The following is a 19341-nucleotide window of genomic DNA, read 5'->3' as shown; positions in this document are numbered from 1 at the left end:
AGTTATTCCGGTTCTTAAATTTCTAAGGACAAAATTCAAGCACTTCAAGCACCTCAACGACCTGGTACGAACCCTGAATATAAGATAAAACTTGATTAATTGTTGGGGCGAAATGCCAGTAGTGTATTCTATTATATATAAATACACGGCGAAGTACGTTGGGGATGAAAAGTAGAACATCCTCTCTCCCCTTGTTTACTTTGGAGGACCAATAAGAACAATGACGCACCTTTGAATGTTTCTTCTTTAAAGTGTTTAGTTCCTTCTGTTGCTTCTTCATCAACTTCACATACGTCTGCAGGAGGGAAAAACAGAACAAACAGAAAGAGATTAAGGTCAAATTAAACAGGCAGTTGATGGATGCCCCAGTACATTGATTACAAGATTTGGAGCACTTTTTGGATGAGCATTAGCAACAAATGACCCATTGTACACAGAGTTCTAGATTAACAATGCAGATTGTTGAATGTGCTCAAATCAAAATCTTTATTTTAATGCCTAGTTTTAAGGGTTGAACTTGAATTAAGTGTATAGTTATTGTCACTTTCTACTTTATTTTATCTAATTTTTACATAACTTTCAATATTCAAGTGGTTTTAGTTATTTTTCTCACTATTCCAATTGATTTCTTAAACGTTCTTGACCATCTGCATTTGTGACCCACTGTCTACTTTAGGGTAACATTTCAAAATTTGACATTTAACATTTTTTTGCACATAATATGAAAGTGTAGAATCAGAGCTTCAAAACAAGGTATCACCTGAGAATCAAGCAAATATTTAGGAAGCTATGACTTATTAAAGATTAACAATTTGAAAAATCAGGCTTTTAGGTTAGCATTTCCAGACTTTTGCAGCACAAAATACACAAAAACACAACTAGTGGTGAAATGGTTACATAAACTTTAAATGCTTTAAATGGATAGTGCTGTACTCCTTCAATGAGATAATGCTGAATGTGTTTTTATGAAATAATATTTAAATTATTAATTTATAACAATATTGTAAAATGCATAATTCAAGAAAATCCTTTCATTTTAAGTTTAAGTAATTTATTTTTGATTCTTTTTCATTTCAAGTTCATGCTCGCTAGATTCATACATATATGCAGTGAAATGTCATGACACCCGGTGATTACGCACAATAAGCTCGAAAAATGCTAAAAATACTAAATTGTGCGTAACCGACACGAGGCGCTCGCGCAGGTGGCTGCAAGGGGCGGCACCACAATTGCGATTGGAGTTCTATAATTTATTTTCAATAATAGCATAACCCCTCAATTATTCTGCAACTTTGAAACGTTCCCATTTCCTGCCTTCAGTGTATTATAACAATGATAGTTTTAAGAAAGTGGCCCATTTTAGATTGCGCACAAAAACCTATCAACGGACAACAACAATTCCCAGAATGCAAATGGAGGGATCCTCCCAGCCAGCCGCTGCCAGTTGGGAGATATAATTGAGCTTCTGTATTGTTACGTTAAAACATTGCTTACGGAAGTGACGTCAGCTCTTCTTCTCCGTGTCCTCTGAGCCAGCGTCAGCGCATCAGTTTTTTACCACATGAATTTATAACCCTTTTAATCAAAATGGTTTGACATCCTGACTTTACATCACTCAGAATATCACGGGATGATCTTGATCTGCATGTTTACCGCTGTTTTGCTTTTGTTTTGTTAAGGAGCCTCTATTTTTATTATTTATTCAATATTTAGAAATTAAATCTCAGTTTTGAAAATACTTTGAGAGATAGAAAACGTGAGGAATATGAATCTGCTATAATCCCATTTTGGACCAAAAAAGGAATTTCCAATGTTTTTTACATCCAGCCAAAGTATGGTGCAGCAAAATGCGCTGGGTCAGCATGTGGTGGGTCACATTTTATTTGAATTTTTGTTTCACACAATAGTCTTATATCTGCGTATTTTAAGTCTGTGAAGCACTTCGTAACCTCAAATCAATTGTTATGTCATATAATCAGGACAGCGATAAAGAGAGAGAGAGAGTACGAACCTTCATCTGTTTCAGGTCGTCGATGCTAACGTTAGGCACAAGTGCGGAAGTATCTGGAACAAGAGATTCAGATAATCAAGCATAAGCACCACGTTGAATAATATGGCAGTATGTGTGTGTGTGTGTATGTGTATGTGTGTGTGTGTGTGTGTGTGTGTGTGTGTGTGTGTGTGTGTTTGTGTGTATGCGCGCGTACCTTTCTTGGCTTCTGTGGTGTTATTCTGGGCAGCGTTGGAGGTCTGGGCCATGTCGGAGCTGGCCTGCGGCGTGACGCTGGTCTTCACCGTGTCTCCTTTCCCCTTTCCCTTCTTGTCGTTCTTGGAGCTGCCGCTGGGGACGTCCGCGATGTCGTTCTTTATGTCAACGAAAAATACGAAAAGTTAAAAAGGTTGGAATCAATTTAAAGCTAAGGTAGAAAAATTGGTTTTGCACAGATTGTACCGTGTCGATGCCTAGGGCCTTCATCTGGTCCGCTCTCTTTTCCGCGATGGTCAAGAACTTCTTTGGGTCTGACAGGGCGTCCACGATAGCTGAAGAAAACACCAGAGAAGACTTATTTTCACACTTGTTTGTGATACGTCCAGTCAACACAAAGAGATTCCTCCTTGTCCAGATCACATCCTGGAGAAATTGATAAGAGAGCCGTCACCTATCATTGATCCACACCCATAGTTCCATACCTTGCTTGGAAAACATCTTTCCAGTTTTAGCATGTTATCCCTCAACCAATCAAGTTCCTTCTCTAATGGTTTCAAATTATGTAAACCAGTGATTCTCAAACTTTTTCGCATCAAGGACCCTCTATTTGATAAGCATTAAGGGGCTTTCATACAGGGCGCGGTGTGCGCTGTGCTCAGTGTAGTGCACGCATTTGGGACCGCTGTCATAACTTAGACAACAGAAATATTGTTTATGGTATTATTATTTTAACTTCAGTAGGCCTGTAGGAACTATTACATTAATTATATTACAATATTTAATTACAATATTATGTCTTCAGATCTTATTTTAATAACAGGGAATAGTCATGATCATGTCTTGTAGGTAATATTTATTAGCCATTGGTCATATATCGCTTATCACCACTGCTGGTCTGCCCACTTGGTAGGAAACCTGTTTCCAGGTCCCGATTAACCTGTAAGGACGGGTTGTAGAGCTCTGATGAATTTAGGCACCGTTAAAATCAGTTTCTCCTCCATATTGCATACTTCCTGTTTGCTTCACCTCTTATTCCTATCGGCCCAGCGGGGATTACATCATAGCGTGGCTTGCTACTCCAAGCAAAAGTTCAAGGCGGCGAGGACCTCCGCACACCACTTTGCTCAGCGCAGATCCTGCACGAAGCAACCAATACACACCAGTGGGCGCAGCATTACCTATGTGAAAGCCCCTTTAGGCCACGGACCCCATATGATGAAGATTGAGTCTCTGGGAGCCCCATTTGAGAAGATATTTATTGTTACATATCATTTAATCCAAACCTTCGTATCTGTCTATAGGATCAAAACAGTCATTATTGTACATTCTCTAATGGTGCTAATGTTTTGTAAATGAAATTAAACTATTAATAATTTTACTGAGGACCTCCTTTAACCTCTTGAAGGACTCCTGGCTGAGCCCCCAGAGGAAGGACAAGCCAGGATGGGTCGAAAGCAGAGAATCCATTTCACCGGCCACCATCAAAGCATGTGCATGTGTGTGTGTGTGCAAGCATGTGTTGTAGTGTGGTGTGTTGCGTGATAAATAAAGACTGTTTCTTCTTTCTTCTTCTTAAGGACTCTCTGGGGGACCCCTGATTGAAAACCACTGATCCAAACACATGAATTATAGTTGTATTTTGTTTGCGGTGGCACAGATCAAACAATACTCAATTTATCGTCGTTTCAATCTATTAAGTTGTGGACACACAAAGATTGTTTTTTCTTTTCCCTCCACAAAAGAATCAAAGCCTTTTTTTCTATAAGCGCGATGTTTCCTTTAAAGGCTGCGACGAGCCGCGCTGTGTTTACTGTCAGGAAGCCAGCGGTTCAGAACAAAGCTGATAGTGGTGTCTTGTGGTTTTCTTGGACTGAGCCCCTTGGCTTTGTTTAACGACGAGCTGCTCCGTCCCTGCCTCTGTCTCACAGCACATCATCATTTGCTCTGTGCCATTACTCTAAATGTTCACACCGGAGGGTGAGAAGCCGTTAGAAGGAAGGAGAGAGAGAGCGAGAGGGATGGAGAGAGAGAGAGAGAGAGAGAGAAGGGGGAATGCAGGGGGTGAAAATCTAGGGCTCTTCTGTTTTCCTTTTTATTTTCTCTGCTCCCAAAAGGCTACAACAGCCTCCTCATCATCAGCCCTGAATAAACTGAATACGGTGATAAACTGGTGTGTATTTATTTGTGTGTGTGCGCTGGAAGTCCCCAAAACAATTCAAAAATACGAGACCATCTAAGCTTTCAATGAAAATACTATTATTATATTGTACATTTGTACATTTGTCCATTAACCGAAACGTCACTTCTTCCAATAAACACATTTTAATTGCAAGTTGAGACCAGTGGTTCTCAACGTGGGGTTGAGCATCCCTCCAGGGGTCCCTCAAGAGGTTCCAAAGGGTCCCCAGCAAAATGATAAATAGTCGAACTTCACCATTATTTCATTTACAAGACCTTAGCACCACTAGAGAATGTGGCGCAATGACTGTGTTGATCCGAGTTTCACTGTCATCTTCATAACAAGTAGTATAGACAAGTTTTTGGAAGTTTGGACTAAATCATCTCCCACAATAAAACAAATAAAACATCAGCTTCTCTTCTCTCTTGATGCATGCTTAAATCCATGATATAATCTTTGGTTTCTGTCTTTTCAGTTTTTTTTGTTTGTTTAATGTTTTTTTTCCTTATAATTTTTATGTTAATTTCTTGGTCAATTTTTTATATATATACATACACATATAGACATTTTTATATTCTTTTCATTTTTATGATTTATTTTGTTGGAGGCAGGGGTTGTTGTATGTATATGTATGTTCTTGCACTAAAATAAAACTAACAATAAAAGTATGTGAACATGTTGTAGTGCAGGTGACTGACCTCCGAAGCCGTCGGGCACATAGGTCTTGAGGATGATCTGGCAGAAGACAGTGGGCAGCGACAGCGGCTTGTTGCCCTCGTTGCGCAGGGAGATGTGTCGGTAGCCCGCCTGCAGCCCGTCCAGTGGCAGGATGCGCTGCCCGATCAGCTTGTTGTTGTCGTCGTACACCGCGATGCGGAGCACGGCCAGGTCCGGAAGAATCACCTGGTGGACCATGGGGGGGGATGGAATGGAGCCAAAATTAATGGAAGGACAATGTGTTTTGTTTTTTTTCTTCAACTCGTCAAAAGATCACAAATTACATTTCAGATTTAGACAGTATGCTTTGTTTCTGTTATTTTTCAAAAGGCACCGTCTGAATATAAGTTTGGTTATAAATGTGTTAAGTAATGGTTGAAACAACAAAAGAAAAAGAAACAAAAGCAAAAAACAACAAATAAACATCAATACATCCTGGGGTACAGCATACTGTAGACAGTAAATACACCCTATGGAAGTGTAACAATGCATTATGTAATGGCGCTGGATTTCATAACAACTTTCCAAAATCAAATAAATTTGAATTTCATTACGTAATAACACATTTTATTATGAATTGATTATGTAGGTTAGGTATGTTTCAGGTGGCGACTCTTTCCAACATGTGTAGCAAAGTAAAGTGTAGAAACTACAGAACCGGCAGAATCGGGTAAAAACAGAGAGAGTGAATGGATCAATATAGTAAATGAAGGAAATCAAGACAGGGAAAGAATGTGATAAAATAGAAATAGTGATCTTGTGATGCAATTTACAAACTTTTACACACACATGCAGTGCGACGGACACTAGAGGGGGCGATTCCAACGGTTTGAGGGGTTTTCCGGATTTGGTGTGAAGCCGGCTTTTTACGTCATCAACCCCTGCAGAGGGAATTCTGGGTAGTTTTTGCTTTTTATGACGCTGGTTGGTGAAATCTTTCTTCCAGAGGAGCGGCGTGGTTCAGAAGGAAGGTCAGGAGCTATCTGACGCTCCCACAGATACCAGCAAGCAGCAGCAGCGATAGCGGAGCACAACAGTCGATCTGATGCCCGACACCCAGGGAGCGTGTGTGCGTGTGCGTGCGTGTGTGGGGAGGGGTGGTTATACGAGTTAAAAACGGCCTCATGTGCGGAGATAAGTGCACGGGGGCCACGCAGAGGAGGGAGGAGAATGATTAATAACTTAGAAAAAGTGGAGGTAGGAGATAAGGCCGAGCGAGGATGATGGGTGGAGGTGTCGGGAGTGTGTGTGTGTGTGCAAATGGACCTTGTCTGAGTGTTGCTTGTGTTACTGTACACGTTGAGTCATTTGGACAGCTGTGTGTGAGCATGCCTGTCTAAACATCTAGCATTTAGTGTGTGTGTGTGTGTGTGTGTGTGTGTGTGTATACATGTGCGCCAGGAAGCTCTGTTCTGTGATGCCCTCCCTGGATAACGCTGTACAATTGTGTGAGATCTTGTAAAGTATGTGTGTGTGCGGCACTGCGGCAGCGTTTGATTGATGGTGTGTTTTAGGGAGCCGGAGTCACAGTCATGGTTGAGAGACTCCTCATTCTGCTGAGAGCAGCACTATTTCTCACACACACACACGCGCACGCACACACGCGCACACACACACACACACACACCCACACACACGCTCTTCTGTCTTCCGATCCATCTTAACTCCATTTTCTCCCTCTCTATGCTTTTTCATCCTGCTCATCTCTCTCCTCTTCCTTCTTCCTAAATCTATCTATCTATCTATCTATCTATCTATCTATCTATCTATCTATCTATCTATCTATCTATCTATCCATCCTTAATTGTCTCTTCCTCTCTATATATCCTCTTTCTTCCCTCTTCCATCTATCTTTTCTTCCCCCCTTCCTCTCTATCTCTCCATCATTTCTTATCTCTTCCTCTTGTCTAACTATCCATCCTTTCTTCCCACTTCCTCTATCCATTCTTCCCTTTATCTCTATTCATCCTTTCTTCCCTCTTTATTTATCTATCTATTTATCAGTCCATTCTTCCGTCTTCCTCAGTCTATCCATTCTTAATCATTACTCACTTCCTTGTCTGAGCGGGTGCGCGCGCGCGCGCACACACACACACACACACACACACACACACACACACACACACACACACACACACACACACACACACACACACACACACACACAGACAGACACACACACACGCCTCTACTACTAATCACATCCAACTCTATTTTTGGCTCATATCCCTCCACTGATCTCAGGGCTCGACTTTCATTCATAATTATCATTTATTATTTTTCTGTTTTACAAAAATGCAGAATTTTCTCCTTTGCTTTCCTTGTTTGCCTCTAATTCCCCCCTTTCTATTTCTTAGTTTCACGTGACTTCATCCCAATTTCTGTTTCTTTTTTTTTACCTGTGCTGTCAGCAGGCTGGGAATACAACACAGAGTATTTGTATGCTATTGCATCTAGGACAGAGTTAGTCTGCAAGTCGAGTTCAACTTCTCAACCTGCAATGCAACTCTTTATTAACTCTGAAATCATCAAGAACTGCTGCAATAATTCTGTCCTGTGGATGACCTGTAGAATGACAAGAGCACAGTTTTTGGTAATACAGATCCACCACCAACCCCCCTGTTTGGTGAACTATTTTACCAGGTTTGGGTCTATAAACAACTAATCACTACTCCATGAGGGGGAGATTCACCATGGGTGAGACAAATAAACCAACCAAATAGACTAATCAAACAACATGTACATGGAAAAACAGAGTTAATTAAGTCCAGGAAAACTGGAACAACAATTGGGCACGTGGCATCTTCCTGTCATAGTTATGGCAGTAAATGAGGAAGAAAAAGAGAGCGGTGTAACCAGGAGGATGTTAGTTTGTGTTCAAAGCAGGTGTTGGTGGTGTGTGTGTGCCTGTGATGAGACTGCCTGTATGTGTGTGTGTGTGTGTGTGTGTGTGTGTGTGTGTGTGTGTGTGTGTGTGTGTGTGTGTGTGAGATGTGTCCACCAGTGAGTGTACAGGACATATCCCAATTGGTTCTTGTGTATAAGGTCGGTATTATGTTGTGGCGCCTCCAAGCAGCAGAAAGGGCCCCGAATCCACCCCTGAGCGACCAGCCAAGGGCACAGAGCGGCAACTCCATGGCCCCATCAGGCCCCTGGTCAGCACCTGGCCGCCATGCATGCAGACCACAGAACAGAAGGTGGCAGACGGCCCCCCCACCCACAGTCCGCCACCCCCCAGCGACAGGCGCCTTGCACACAGAGAGTGCCAGAGGACAGGAACCCAGGCAACCCCGTGCAACGACAGGAGTCCACCCCCCACCGAAGGAGACCATATGGGGAGCCCCGCACCGAGCACACCCGGCCAGGCTCATGCCTCTACACCTTTGTTTCCTTACACTCGGCGGGTACGGTGGCACAGTGCATTGCAGAAAGAAGGTCCTTGGTTCAATTCCTGCCTGGGGCGCTGTTGGCACTGCGCTCTGGTGTGTTATTACCTGATTAGGGGCCTTTCTGTATGGAGTTTGCATGTTGTCCCCGTGCTCACACGGGGTTTCCTCCTTATAACATCAGTAAGTACCCACACCAAAAACCTGCAGAACATCGTCGTCTGACCAGTGATGGACACTTGCAATTGGTCCCTGGACGCGTCGCTGAATGCCACCCACTTCTCCTGGCTGCCCCCCAGAGGAAGGACAAGTCAGGATGGGAGAAAAGCAGAGAACAACTTTCACCGGCCACCATTTGAAGCATGTGTGTGTGTGTGTGTGTGTGTGTTGATCACCATCATCGCATGAGTGCATGTGTTGTGATGTGTGTGCCGTGTGACAAACAAAGATTCTTCTGACAAACTTTTTCTTCTTCTCTTCTGTACTGGGGGTTCCCAAACTGGGGTCTCCAGCCCCTTAGACCTTGAAAAGAATTGCAGGGGATCCGCAGAATTTTTTACATGTATATTTGTGTATATTTATGTATATTTTTTGGGGAAAATATATTTAGATTCAGAGTCCCAAGCTAAATATATCTTGTAAATTGCAGAAAAAAAGAACCATGTTGAATGTTTGTAGTTGTAGACAGGGTTTCAAAATAAAAGGGCAGCACAAAATTTTGGTACACTTCAAAATAAATACTTTTTTTTAAGCCTCAATCAATGGACCCAGAACCAGACACACACACACACACACACACACACACACACACACACACACACACACACACACACACACACACACACACACACACACACACACACACACACACACACACCTTCCGGAATACGAAGGGCTCCTCGTTGTACGCCGGGTTCAGGCCGTTGTTCATCACCATGCGCGTGCGGAACTCCTTGCGGATGGTGTCAGTGGGAAGTCCGTACATGTCCACCTCCACGTATGTACCGATCTTCTTATCTGACAGGAACTGGCCGGAGAACACCTGAACGAGGAGAGGAGGGCAGGAAGAGTACAAAGCAAACAGTAGAAAGTAATATTAAAGGAATATCCGGAAGTTTTGTCTGCTAAATGTAATGTAATGTAATATTAGAAAAATAGATATTATACTGAAGCACACTAGAGGACAATGATACTTTTGCACGCCATGTGGAAACATACTAATACCACATAAACAGAATCGGTTAATGTTACAGTCTGTAAAGTCATATAAGTAAAGAAATCAAAATAAAGTAAGAAAGTCACAGCAGTGAGTAAAGCACAGCTTGCCTTTTGTCAAAAACAATTATCACAGCTGATATGCTCAACACAAGGGTTGCATGAATGAAAAAACAGATTGTTATGTTCCTTTCAGAATCAAGATCAAGAGTTGTATTCATCAAAGTATGTTTTCATGTACAAGGAATTGGTGCATTGTTGTACACAATCAAAAAAAAAAAAAAACAACTAACACAAAGCTTAACAACCTCAAAAAGCAAATATAGAAAAAAACTGAAAGTTTTGTCACTATATTTTTAATAGGTGTGTTGTTTTGATAAATTTTCAGAATAAGTGATAACATTAATTTAATTGAAAGAGATGATGGTGACAGTGTAGAGCAATTTCAATTCAAGCTTTGAAACATAAACAAAGAATAGAATCCTTTATTGGGGTTAAACTGTGCAAAATTAACTTAAATTTACTTTCAATTTACATTGAACCTTAATTGCTATATAGCATATATATATATATATATATATATATATATATATACAACACACACAGTGGTAATTTTTGGTAGATTTATTATAACAGTGAGAGACAGAATATCAAAAAGAAAATCGAGAAAGTCACATTAAATAAAATATATAAATTATTTTGCAATTCATTGAGTGAAATAAGTATTTGATCCCCGACCAACCATAAAGAATTCTGGCTCCCACAGATTAGTCCTCTCGCTTTAAGAAAATACTCCTAGTCTCAACTCATTACCTGTATAAAAGACACCTGTCTCAACTTGCTACCTGTATACAAGACACCTGTCCCCAGAATCAATCAATCAGACTCCAACCTCTCCATCATGGGCAAGACCAAAGAGCTGTTTAAGGACATCAGGGACAAGATTGTAGAGCTGCACAAGGCCGGAATGGGCTACAAGACCATTGGCAAGAAGCTGGGTGAGAAGAAGACAACTGTTGACAACTGATTATTCGAAAATGGAAGAAACACAAAATGACCGTCAATCTCCCTCGGTCTGGGGCTCCACGCAAGATCTCACCTCGTGGGGTATCAATGATCATGAGAAAGGTGAGGGATCAGCCCAGAACTACACAGGGGGAGCTTGTTAATGATCTCAAGGCAGCTGGAACCACAGTCACCAAGAAAACCATTGGTAACACACTACGCCGTAATAGATTAAAATCCTGTAGCGCCCGTAAGGTCCCCCTGCTCAAGAAGGGACATGTAAGGCCCGTCTGAAATTTGCCAATGAACACCTGAATGATTCAGAGAATGCTTGGGAGAAGGTGATGTGGTCAGATGAGACCAAAATCGAGCTCTTTGGTATCAATGCGACTCACCGTGTTTGAAGGAAGAGGAATTCTGACTACGACCCCAAGAACACCATCCCCACCGTCAAGCATGGAGGTGGAAGCATTATGCTTTGGGGGTGTTTTTCTGCTAAGGGGGCAGGTCGACTTCACCGCATCGAGGGAAAGATGGATGGGGCCATGTAACGTGAAATCCATGGTGACAACCTCCTTCTCTCAGCCAGGACACTAAAAATGGGTCATGGATGGGTCTTCCAGCACGACAATGACCCAAAACATACAGCCAAGGCAACAAAGGAGTGGCTCAAGAAGAAGCACATTAAGGTCATGGAGTGGCCTGGCCAGTCTCTGGACCTTAACCCAATAGAAAATCTGTGGCGGGAGCTGAAGCTTGGAGTTGCCAAGTGACAGCCTCGAAACCTTAAAGATTTGGAGAGGATCTGCAAAGAGGAGTGGTCCAACTTTCCTCCTGAGATGTGTGCAAACCTGGTAATCAACTACAAGAAACGTCTGACCTCTGTACTTGCCAACAAGGGTTTCTCCACCAAGTACTAAGTCATGTTTTGATAGGGGATCAAATACTTATTTCACTCAGTGAAATGCAAAGAAAATTACATCTTTTATTTAATGTGATTTTCTGGATTTTCTTTTTGATATTCTGTCTCTCATTGTTATAATAAACCTACCAAAAATTACCACTAAAATTATAGACCGTTCATTTCTTTGTCAGTGGGCAAACTTAAAAAAATCAGTGAGGGATCAAATTATTATTTCCCACACTGTGTGTGTGTGTATGTATGTATGTATGTATGTATGTATATATATATATACATGCTTGTTATATTTAATGAAAAGTGTTTTGGACCTGCACGCTGCAGTGGGCGGCGATGACTCCGTCCACTGGCGTCTCAGAGAACGGGTCAAACATTCTGTCCGAACGCCGCATGAAGTCTGGCTTCAGCAGGTACCTGGAACACACACACACAAATGGAAAAACACTTACTGTAGTAAACACACAAGAATTCAGGTCAGCACGCCATTGCTCAAAAATGAAACACTCACCTGTGCTCAAAATTAGATACATTAATTAGGATTTGGGAGGTGGGTGGACCCTAATTACATTTTTTAGCAAAACCTTTTCAAGTTCTTCAAGTTTTGCTTTTCTTATGAAAGGTCTGGATGGATTTTATGTCAAACATCTGGACAAATCTCTATGCATCTAGTTGTTCATTACAGTTTCATTATTAGAATTTCAGTGTGACTCATACCTATTAGCTAGTACACTAATAGTTGCGCAGACAAAAATAAACGATGGCTGGTGGAATTTAGGTTTCTCAAACTACGGCTCACTTGACTGCACTACAGCAAAATGTTTGACTGCTCTGATTATAGGAATTTCATGGGAGTCTTCGAAGTTCTCCGTGAGATCCGTCCCTTCACAGAGAAATATGGCAGTATCGGCAAGGTCACCCCTTCAATATCTCTCTTTTTTTTATTATTTATGTTAGGACTGTGCCACTAGGTTCAAATACAGCGTTATTGGCACTGGAAAACTGTAATTAAAAATAATTGTTACATTTACATCTCGTGAGATAGATAAATGACTGACAGCTTTTAAAAATGATATATAATATATATAATTTTGATAAACAATATATCCTGGATCAGGCTGACAGTCACACTGAGGTACCTAATGGGATGTGAATACATCCCAAAACAACACCCCTGAGTGCTGTCTTTGTCCCAATATCAGCCTTTAGAGCATGAAAACTTTGTCGGCACAGAATGTTCTGCTGATAAGAGGGAAGACGTGCTACATGAGCCGAGTGGGGGCCCATTACAGCAGTATTAGCACTGATGGCTCTGCCTGACAGCGCTAATCTCCTCCCATTGAAGATTTCCAGCATTAGCGGAGGAATCTCACTCCCTCGGGTATGGAGAGAAAGAGAGAGAGACGAGTAGGACGACAAGAGCGAGGGATCTGTCGCCAAGACGGGTGTAGAGAAAGCTGGAATATCCAAGATCCCTCATCGGCTCTCATGCAGTATCTATGGTTGCCGCAGGCAACGGCTAATGATGATATGCTATTTACAGATGACGTTTGGAGGAAGGAGGGAAGTGATGAGGAGGAAGAGGAGGAAGGAGGCTAGTGATGAGGAAGAAGAGGAGGAATGAGGGAAGTGATGATTAGGACGGAGGGAGGTGATGATGAGGAGGAAGGAGGCAAGTAATAAGGAGGAGGAGGAAAGAGGGAAGTGATGATTAGGAGAAAGACGAAGTGATGATGAGGAGGAGGGAGGAGGGAAGTGATGATGAAGAGTAGTAGGGAACTGATAAGAAGGAGGAGGCGGAAGGAGGGAAGTGAAGAAGGAAGAGGAGAGAGGAGGGAAGTGATAGAGAGGAAGAGGAGGAAGGGATAAAGTGATGTGGAGGAAGAGGAGGCGGAGAGAAGTGATGGAGGAGGAAGGAGGGGTGTGATGAGGAGGAGGAGGAGGAAGGAGTGAAGTAATGAAGAGGGGGAGGAAGGAAGTGGTGTGTAGGAGGAAGGACGTCACTAACCCGCATGAGCCATTGTACTCATACTTTCCCTGGTTCAGCTGCATGGCCAGATCTGACAGAGGGGGGGGGGGGAGAGGTGGTCAGAAACATTCGTTGCGCAAATATCAACAAGAAAATCTCAGAAATGGTTGAAATGGTGTATGTAGCTCATATAAGACCTTCTCAGTGTCAGAAAGTAGTTTCATTCCAACCAAGTATGTACGTCAACTTCTTTTCTTTTTCCTGAAAATGGGCCTTTCAAAATCGTAGATTAATCCAGTGGTGGAAGAACTGCTCAAGAATTTTTTTTTCCATTTCACAAATACCCTGAGACAAAATGACTTTTGCAAAAGTGAAAGTGCCCATTGACATTTCTATTACTCAAGTAAAAGTATATAGGTACTTGCTTTTAATTGTACATAAAAGTATTGTTAATAAAAGTACTCTTCATATCCAGTGTCCTGTAATAAAATACTGTACTTTTTTCAAATATAAATATAAATCCTAATTTTATTTAAAGTATTGTGACTGTGTTAGAAATGTAGTAGAGTAAAAAAAAATGCTGTTGATATTCAGAAACATAGTGGAGTAAAAGTCTCGAGTCAAAGTACTTTTAGGAACTTGAACTTTTACTTGGTTACTTTCCGCCTCTGTGGTTTGTGTGTTTTCTGTTGTCATGACAACGGGATCTCTGGCTATTGCTCAAGCCAGAAGGGGAAAATACGTGAAAGAGAGAAAAAGAAATGAAGAGACTCCTAAATCCCCCTGACATCTCCCTTTTATTCTTCTCCTCCTCCTGTTTTATGTGTTGCCCTCCAGCGCTCCACACACACACACACACACACACACACACATGCGCGCGCATGCGCGCGCTGCGACCCCCCATCCCCTCGGCGGTGGGGCAGCAGCAGCTGCTGTGTGTGTGTGTGTGTGTGTGTGTGTGTGTGTGTGTGTGCGTGTGTGTGTAAAACAGTCATGTAAAGAGGAAAATACTGACAGATCTGAGTGTGACTGGAGGGACCACAGTCCAATTCACAGAAAAAAAAACAGATCAATAAAAAACGATGACTAATGTCTTATCTTTCTCCACCTTTTTAAAATGTAATCTATTTATTGTATTAACTTTCAGTGAGTTATTTATTTAAATGTGTTTATTTTGTTTATTTGTAGTTATTTTTACTTTTAATTAATTGTATATATTGATCTGTATTATCTAGTTTTGTGCTATTTTGGTTGTTATGTAAATATCTTTAATTTGTATTATTATTGCACTAGGGTATTATTATTGCAATAGGTCCTTTTATTATCTACTATTAATATATTTTGTTATCCAAGAATTCATGCTGTGGTGCAAAAATGACCCTGGATGATTGTTTTCTTGCTTTATTTTTCAAATAAAGATATTTAAATAATCTCAAAATCCCGGAATTCCTTATTGAATGCTTCTCAATTAGTTCAAATAATTATTTATCGATTAAATAATAAGTAAAAACATATGAATAAAATAGGGCTGCGAATCAATTAGATCAATTGATGCTTATAATGTCTCTCCATTTTTTTAATCAAATATTAATTATATAAATAATATGTACACATTTGAATTAAAAACAAAACTAATCTTAAATCTGGTCATTTTTGATTCAACATATGCATTCTAGGGTTAAAATAAACAATGTTCAAGAGTGCGTTTGTACTTGCGTGTAAGGTTAGCCCTTCATTTTGAATGTAGTTTATAATTATGAATGACCGTATGTGTGCGTGTGTGTGTGTGTGTGTGTGTGTGTGTGTGTGTGTGTGTGTGTCCGTGCATGTTTGCATGCAAGTTGTCAATTTGTGAGCATGTCTGGTGAGGTCAGACGGTTACATGTTGCGTGCTGTGGTCCTGTGGTACCTGGGTTTTTTGGGAGTTATAAGCCAGACCACGGGAATAAGCATGTTCATGTGTTGATCATGCATTCATAAGTGTGTGTGCGTGTGCACGTGTTTGTGTGTGTGTGTTTGTGTGTGAGGTCAGAGGTAGCGTGTCGCGTGGTTCCGTGGTACCTGGGGTTTGGAAGTTCAGCGAGACCATCTGGCAGCCTGCGTTCCAGAAGATCTGAGGCATGTAATTACTGGAGTCCACCCGACCCCCTTTGGGGTAGATCCGGCTCATCTGACGCTTGTTGTAGCTGCGCCGGCGCTCAGGAAAAAAATGTGTGTGTGTGTGTTCCTGTGTGTGTGTGTGTGTGAGAGGGTATGCGTGCATGTGCATCAAATAGACCACAGGGCTATTTTTAGTGCGGAGCAGCTTGGGTCCAGCAGTCCCATTGGAAATTAACCACCGTGTGTGTGTGTGTGTGTGTGTGTGTGTGTGTGTGTGTGTGTGTGTGTGTGTGTGTGTGTGTGTGTGTGTGTGTGTGTGTGTGTGTGTGTGTGTGTGTGTGTGTGTGTGTGTGTGTGTGTGTGTGTGAAAAGACCCAGCATCACCGTCCAAAGGCACACTGGCCTCGAGAGACCTCAGAGCTTCTTTTTTTTTCCCACAGAAGGAGAGGAGAAACAAATAACATATCTATGATTTATCCGCCGATCGCATGGGATCTGGAACGACCTGAAACTGGAAAGTTTTTAAGTAAAACTTGAGTCGCTTCTTAGTTTTGTTTTTTGTTACTGTTGTGGATGAGAGTTGCCGCATAAGGAAAGGCAGATTTAATTTGTGCCACAAACTAAAGTACTTGATTTGATGGTGAAGATCGACCCATGACCCATTGAAATTGGTCTGTGAAAACTGTGAAATAAGACAACTCAGGCAGTTTTTTTGTGACTTGTCTATTTCAAAATAAGAACTGCCCCATCTGAGCACGACCAAACCCACGAGCATCGAAGCTAAGAGCTAATCATGGTTAGTGCTCTGTTGGCTGATCATTTTGCTGGGAACCCCCCGGAAGCCCTTGAGGGACCCCTGAGGGTCCCCGAACCGCAGGTTGAGAACCACTGGTCTAAAGGATACTTGACAAACTCTATGGCGTTCGTCTTTAGATAGCCCAGGCCGACCGACTCGTTGAAGGACGACATGTTATGGTGGATGTTTCTCTCTGAAAAAAAGAAAAGCGAAAAAATAAACCGTGAGGAAAGGATAGGAAGCACAACCCTGGTTGCAAAGGACAGAGGAGAACCAACACTTTCATTCAGAAATAAACTGTCACGAAAGGACATTTTCATCCAGTTCATGAAGATAATATTAAAATTCACAGATTTTGTTATGATGAAATAAACACAGTAATTTTGGAGAGCCGTGCAAAGAAAGATGAAGTAAGCTAACATTAATGAGCCTTGAGTTCTTAAAATTAAAGTAAGATTAGTTTGCAAAACAATCCCATATTTTATATTTTATTGAGCTCTTTTGGGCACTTTATAAGAAACTGCTTCTTATATATTTATAAGAAACTTCTATGTATATAGGTTACGCATGTGCTCCTCTACATGCTGTTTCCATTGTTGGTGGCAGGGTCTGCCGTCCGCCAAGAAGTGAAAGCCAGATGTGGTGAATAAGATCAATCACTGTAGCTATCTGCGGTCAATAAACTGTCGATATAGAGGAACATTCATGAAAAAGAACAAAAAATAAATAAATCCCCACCACCTCAAGTGACTTGTAGTGTAACCCCACCACAACACTGACAATCTGACAGATTGCCACTTTAATGTGACTTTTGTGTTCAACTGATATGAAAAGCTGGGGCTTGCATGTTGCTGTAACAAATTTAAATAATTATAGGCAGAATTTCACTTTCATAGGCAACATCATTAATTAAGGTAAATAAAATGATAAAACCATCCAGCGTACCCTCTGCGACATCAAAGCCCTGGAACTTGACGGGCTGGGCATAGTTGACCATGGCAGAGAGGTACGGGTGGATGTTGGTGGTGGCTCCTACGTAGGTGTACTGGGCGATCAGGGCTTCCTCAGAGTCCTCCACCACCTCCACACCCTAAGGAACAGGAGTAAGGTGGTTTTAAGTGTTCACACCTTAGTTCAATTTACTCATCACTTTACCCTAGATCTAGCATTTTTTCTGTTCTTGCTGTTCTTAATTTTTTTTACATGATATCATTTTTTATTTTTGTAAACATTTTGTAATTTTCTCTTTAACTTTGAGTCACCTGAACTTGTTTTAACTTATTTGGGGACTATTCATATTTTCCCACTGTTGAGAATAGGCCGAAAGTTAAAGCACTTCCCTGCTAATTCTTTGACAAATAAAACACTGATCTTAGAAATTCAGCAAGGTATTTAGAACATTAGATCCTAAGAGAAGATATTTGCTGTTATTAAATTGAATTGTGTGTTTACATTTTTTTTTTTTTTTTGTGTGTCTGGGACTTTCTTGGACTTTTTCAGTTAGTACCATATGTGAAACACCATTTGTACTACACATTCAAGAAAAGCTCATATAAAATGGAAATATCCATTCATTGGTTTTTCTGCACATGACTGTTGATTTGTATGTATGTGTGTGTGTGTGTGTGTGTGTGTGTGTGTGTGTGTGTGTGTGTGTGAGGCGAGCTCTCGCCTTCTTGTTGTTGTCCTGGTCCGATGCTTCGGAAATGTCTGTGGCATCTGTCGCCTCGGAGATCTCCGTCACCTCGTCCTCCGTCACCTGGGTTCACACGTGCATGCACATACACACAATTAAAGCCCCATCAACCTTTTTTCTACAACAAGGTCCCTCAATTTGTTACGCATTAGGCTACGGACCCCAGTCTGAGAAGATTCTTAGTGTCCGATATGATTTAGTCCAAACTCACAACCTTTATTTACACCATAGTCAGAGAGATACGTGAAACTAGGATCAAAACAGTCGTTATTGTACATTCTCTAATTGTGCTTTTAAGTCTTGTAAATTAAATAACATTGAAGTTGAACTATTAATCATTTCACCTCTTGAAGGACCCCACATTGAGAACCACTGCTCCAACACAGTGTTCAGGCGTCCTCCTCTGCCTGTACCTTCTTGATGCTGTTGCTGTGCTCGTCCTCCTTCCTGGAGTTGACAGTGTTGCTCTGAGTGGAGACGCTGTTCGGCTCCTTTTCGCCAGGCTCCTCCGACAGGTTGCTGGGGGCCTCCAACGCCACGTCCTTCTCCACTGGCTCTTTCTCGCCTGCACACACACACACACACACACACACACACACACACACACACACACACACACACACACACACACACACACACACACACACACACACACACACAGACAGACACACACAGACACACAGAGAAAAAGTATTTTGAATACTTTGTTTTTTCGTTTTTTGAATACATAACTTTGTGAATTTTCTGATGTATTCAAAACGATTAAATATATATAATATTTGAGGATTTTGCAGATTTTTATGAGGACATTTAAAACATAATCAGTGTATATTTTCACTTTCATGTAAGTTGTTATAATGAATTTTTTTGATATGTGATTTATCTGCCGTTCTGAGACTAAGCATTTATTTCAAAGAATAATGTATACAGTATAATATATACACACATTCAATACAATCCATCAATATAATGTGTCCTGTTCCCTTTTCTATCTACCACAAGATAATATACGATTTCATGAGGTCAAATACATTCAATTAATATATGCATTTGTGCCAATGTCTTTAAAAACACTAGATGTCTTCTACTTTCACACATATCAGATCTCCCTTCATATTTATATTATGGCTGGTTAGATTGAGATCGGGTCAGT

General features: G+C 41.3%; 1 protein-coding gene across 3 annotated transcripts in view; it reads right to left on the bottom strand.

The window, feature by feature from the left end:
- plcb4b (phospholipase C, beta 4b) overlaps positions 1-19341 on the bottom strand; it is a 120600-nt gene that overhangs the window by 11488 nt on the left and 89771 nt on the right. For all 3 annotated transcript variants that reach the window (XM_080018989.1, XM_080018990.1, XM_080018991.1), the window contains 13 exons: positions 18602-18753; positions 18165-18251; positions 17438-17582; positions 16601-16685; positions 15658-15782; positions 13636-13687; positions 11942-12044; positions 9369-9533; positions 5087-5291; positions 2453-2541; positions 2208-2364; positions 2012-2064; positions 230-295 (listed from right to left, as the gene is read on the bottom strand). In XM_080018989.1, the coding sequence (XP_079875115.1) occupies positions 230-295; positions 2012-2064; positions 2208-2364; positions 2453-2541; positions 5087-5291; positions 9369-9533; positions 11942-12044; positions 13636-13687; positions 15658-15782; positions 16601-16685; positions 17438-17582; positions 18165-18251; positions 18602-18753 (1484 nt within the window). The remainder of the gene's footprint in view (positions 1-229; positions 296-2011; positions 2065-2207; positions 2365-2452; positions 2542-5086; positions 5292-9368; positions 9534-11941; positions 12045-13635; positions 13688-15657; positions 15783-16600; positions 16686-17437; positions 17583-18164; positions 18252-18601; positions 18754-19341) is intronic.

This window comes from Zeus faber, assembly GCF_960531495.2.
Source record: "Zeus faber genome assembly, chromosome: 2".
NCBI lineage: Eukaryota > Metazoa > Chordata > Actinopteri > Zeiformes > Zeidae > Zeus > Zeus faber.
The sequence above is the reverse complement of the archived record's forward strand: the minus strand, read 5'-3'. Positions and strand labels throughout refer to the sequence as shown.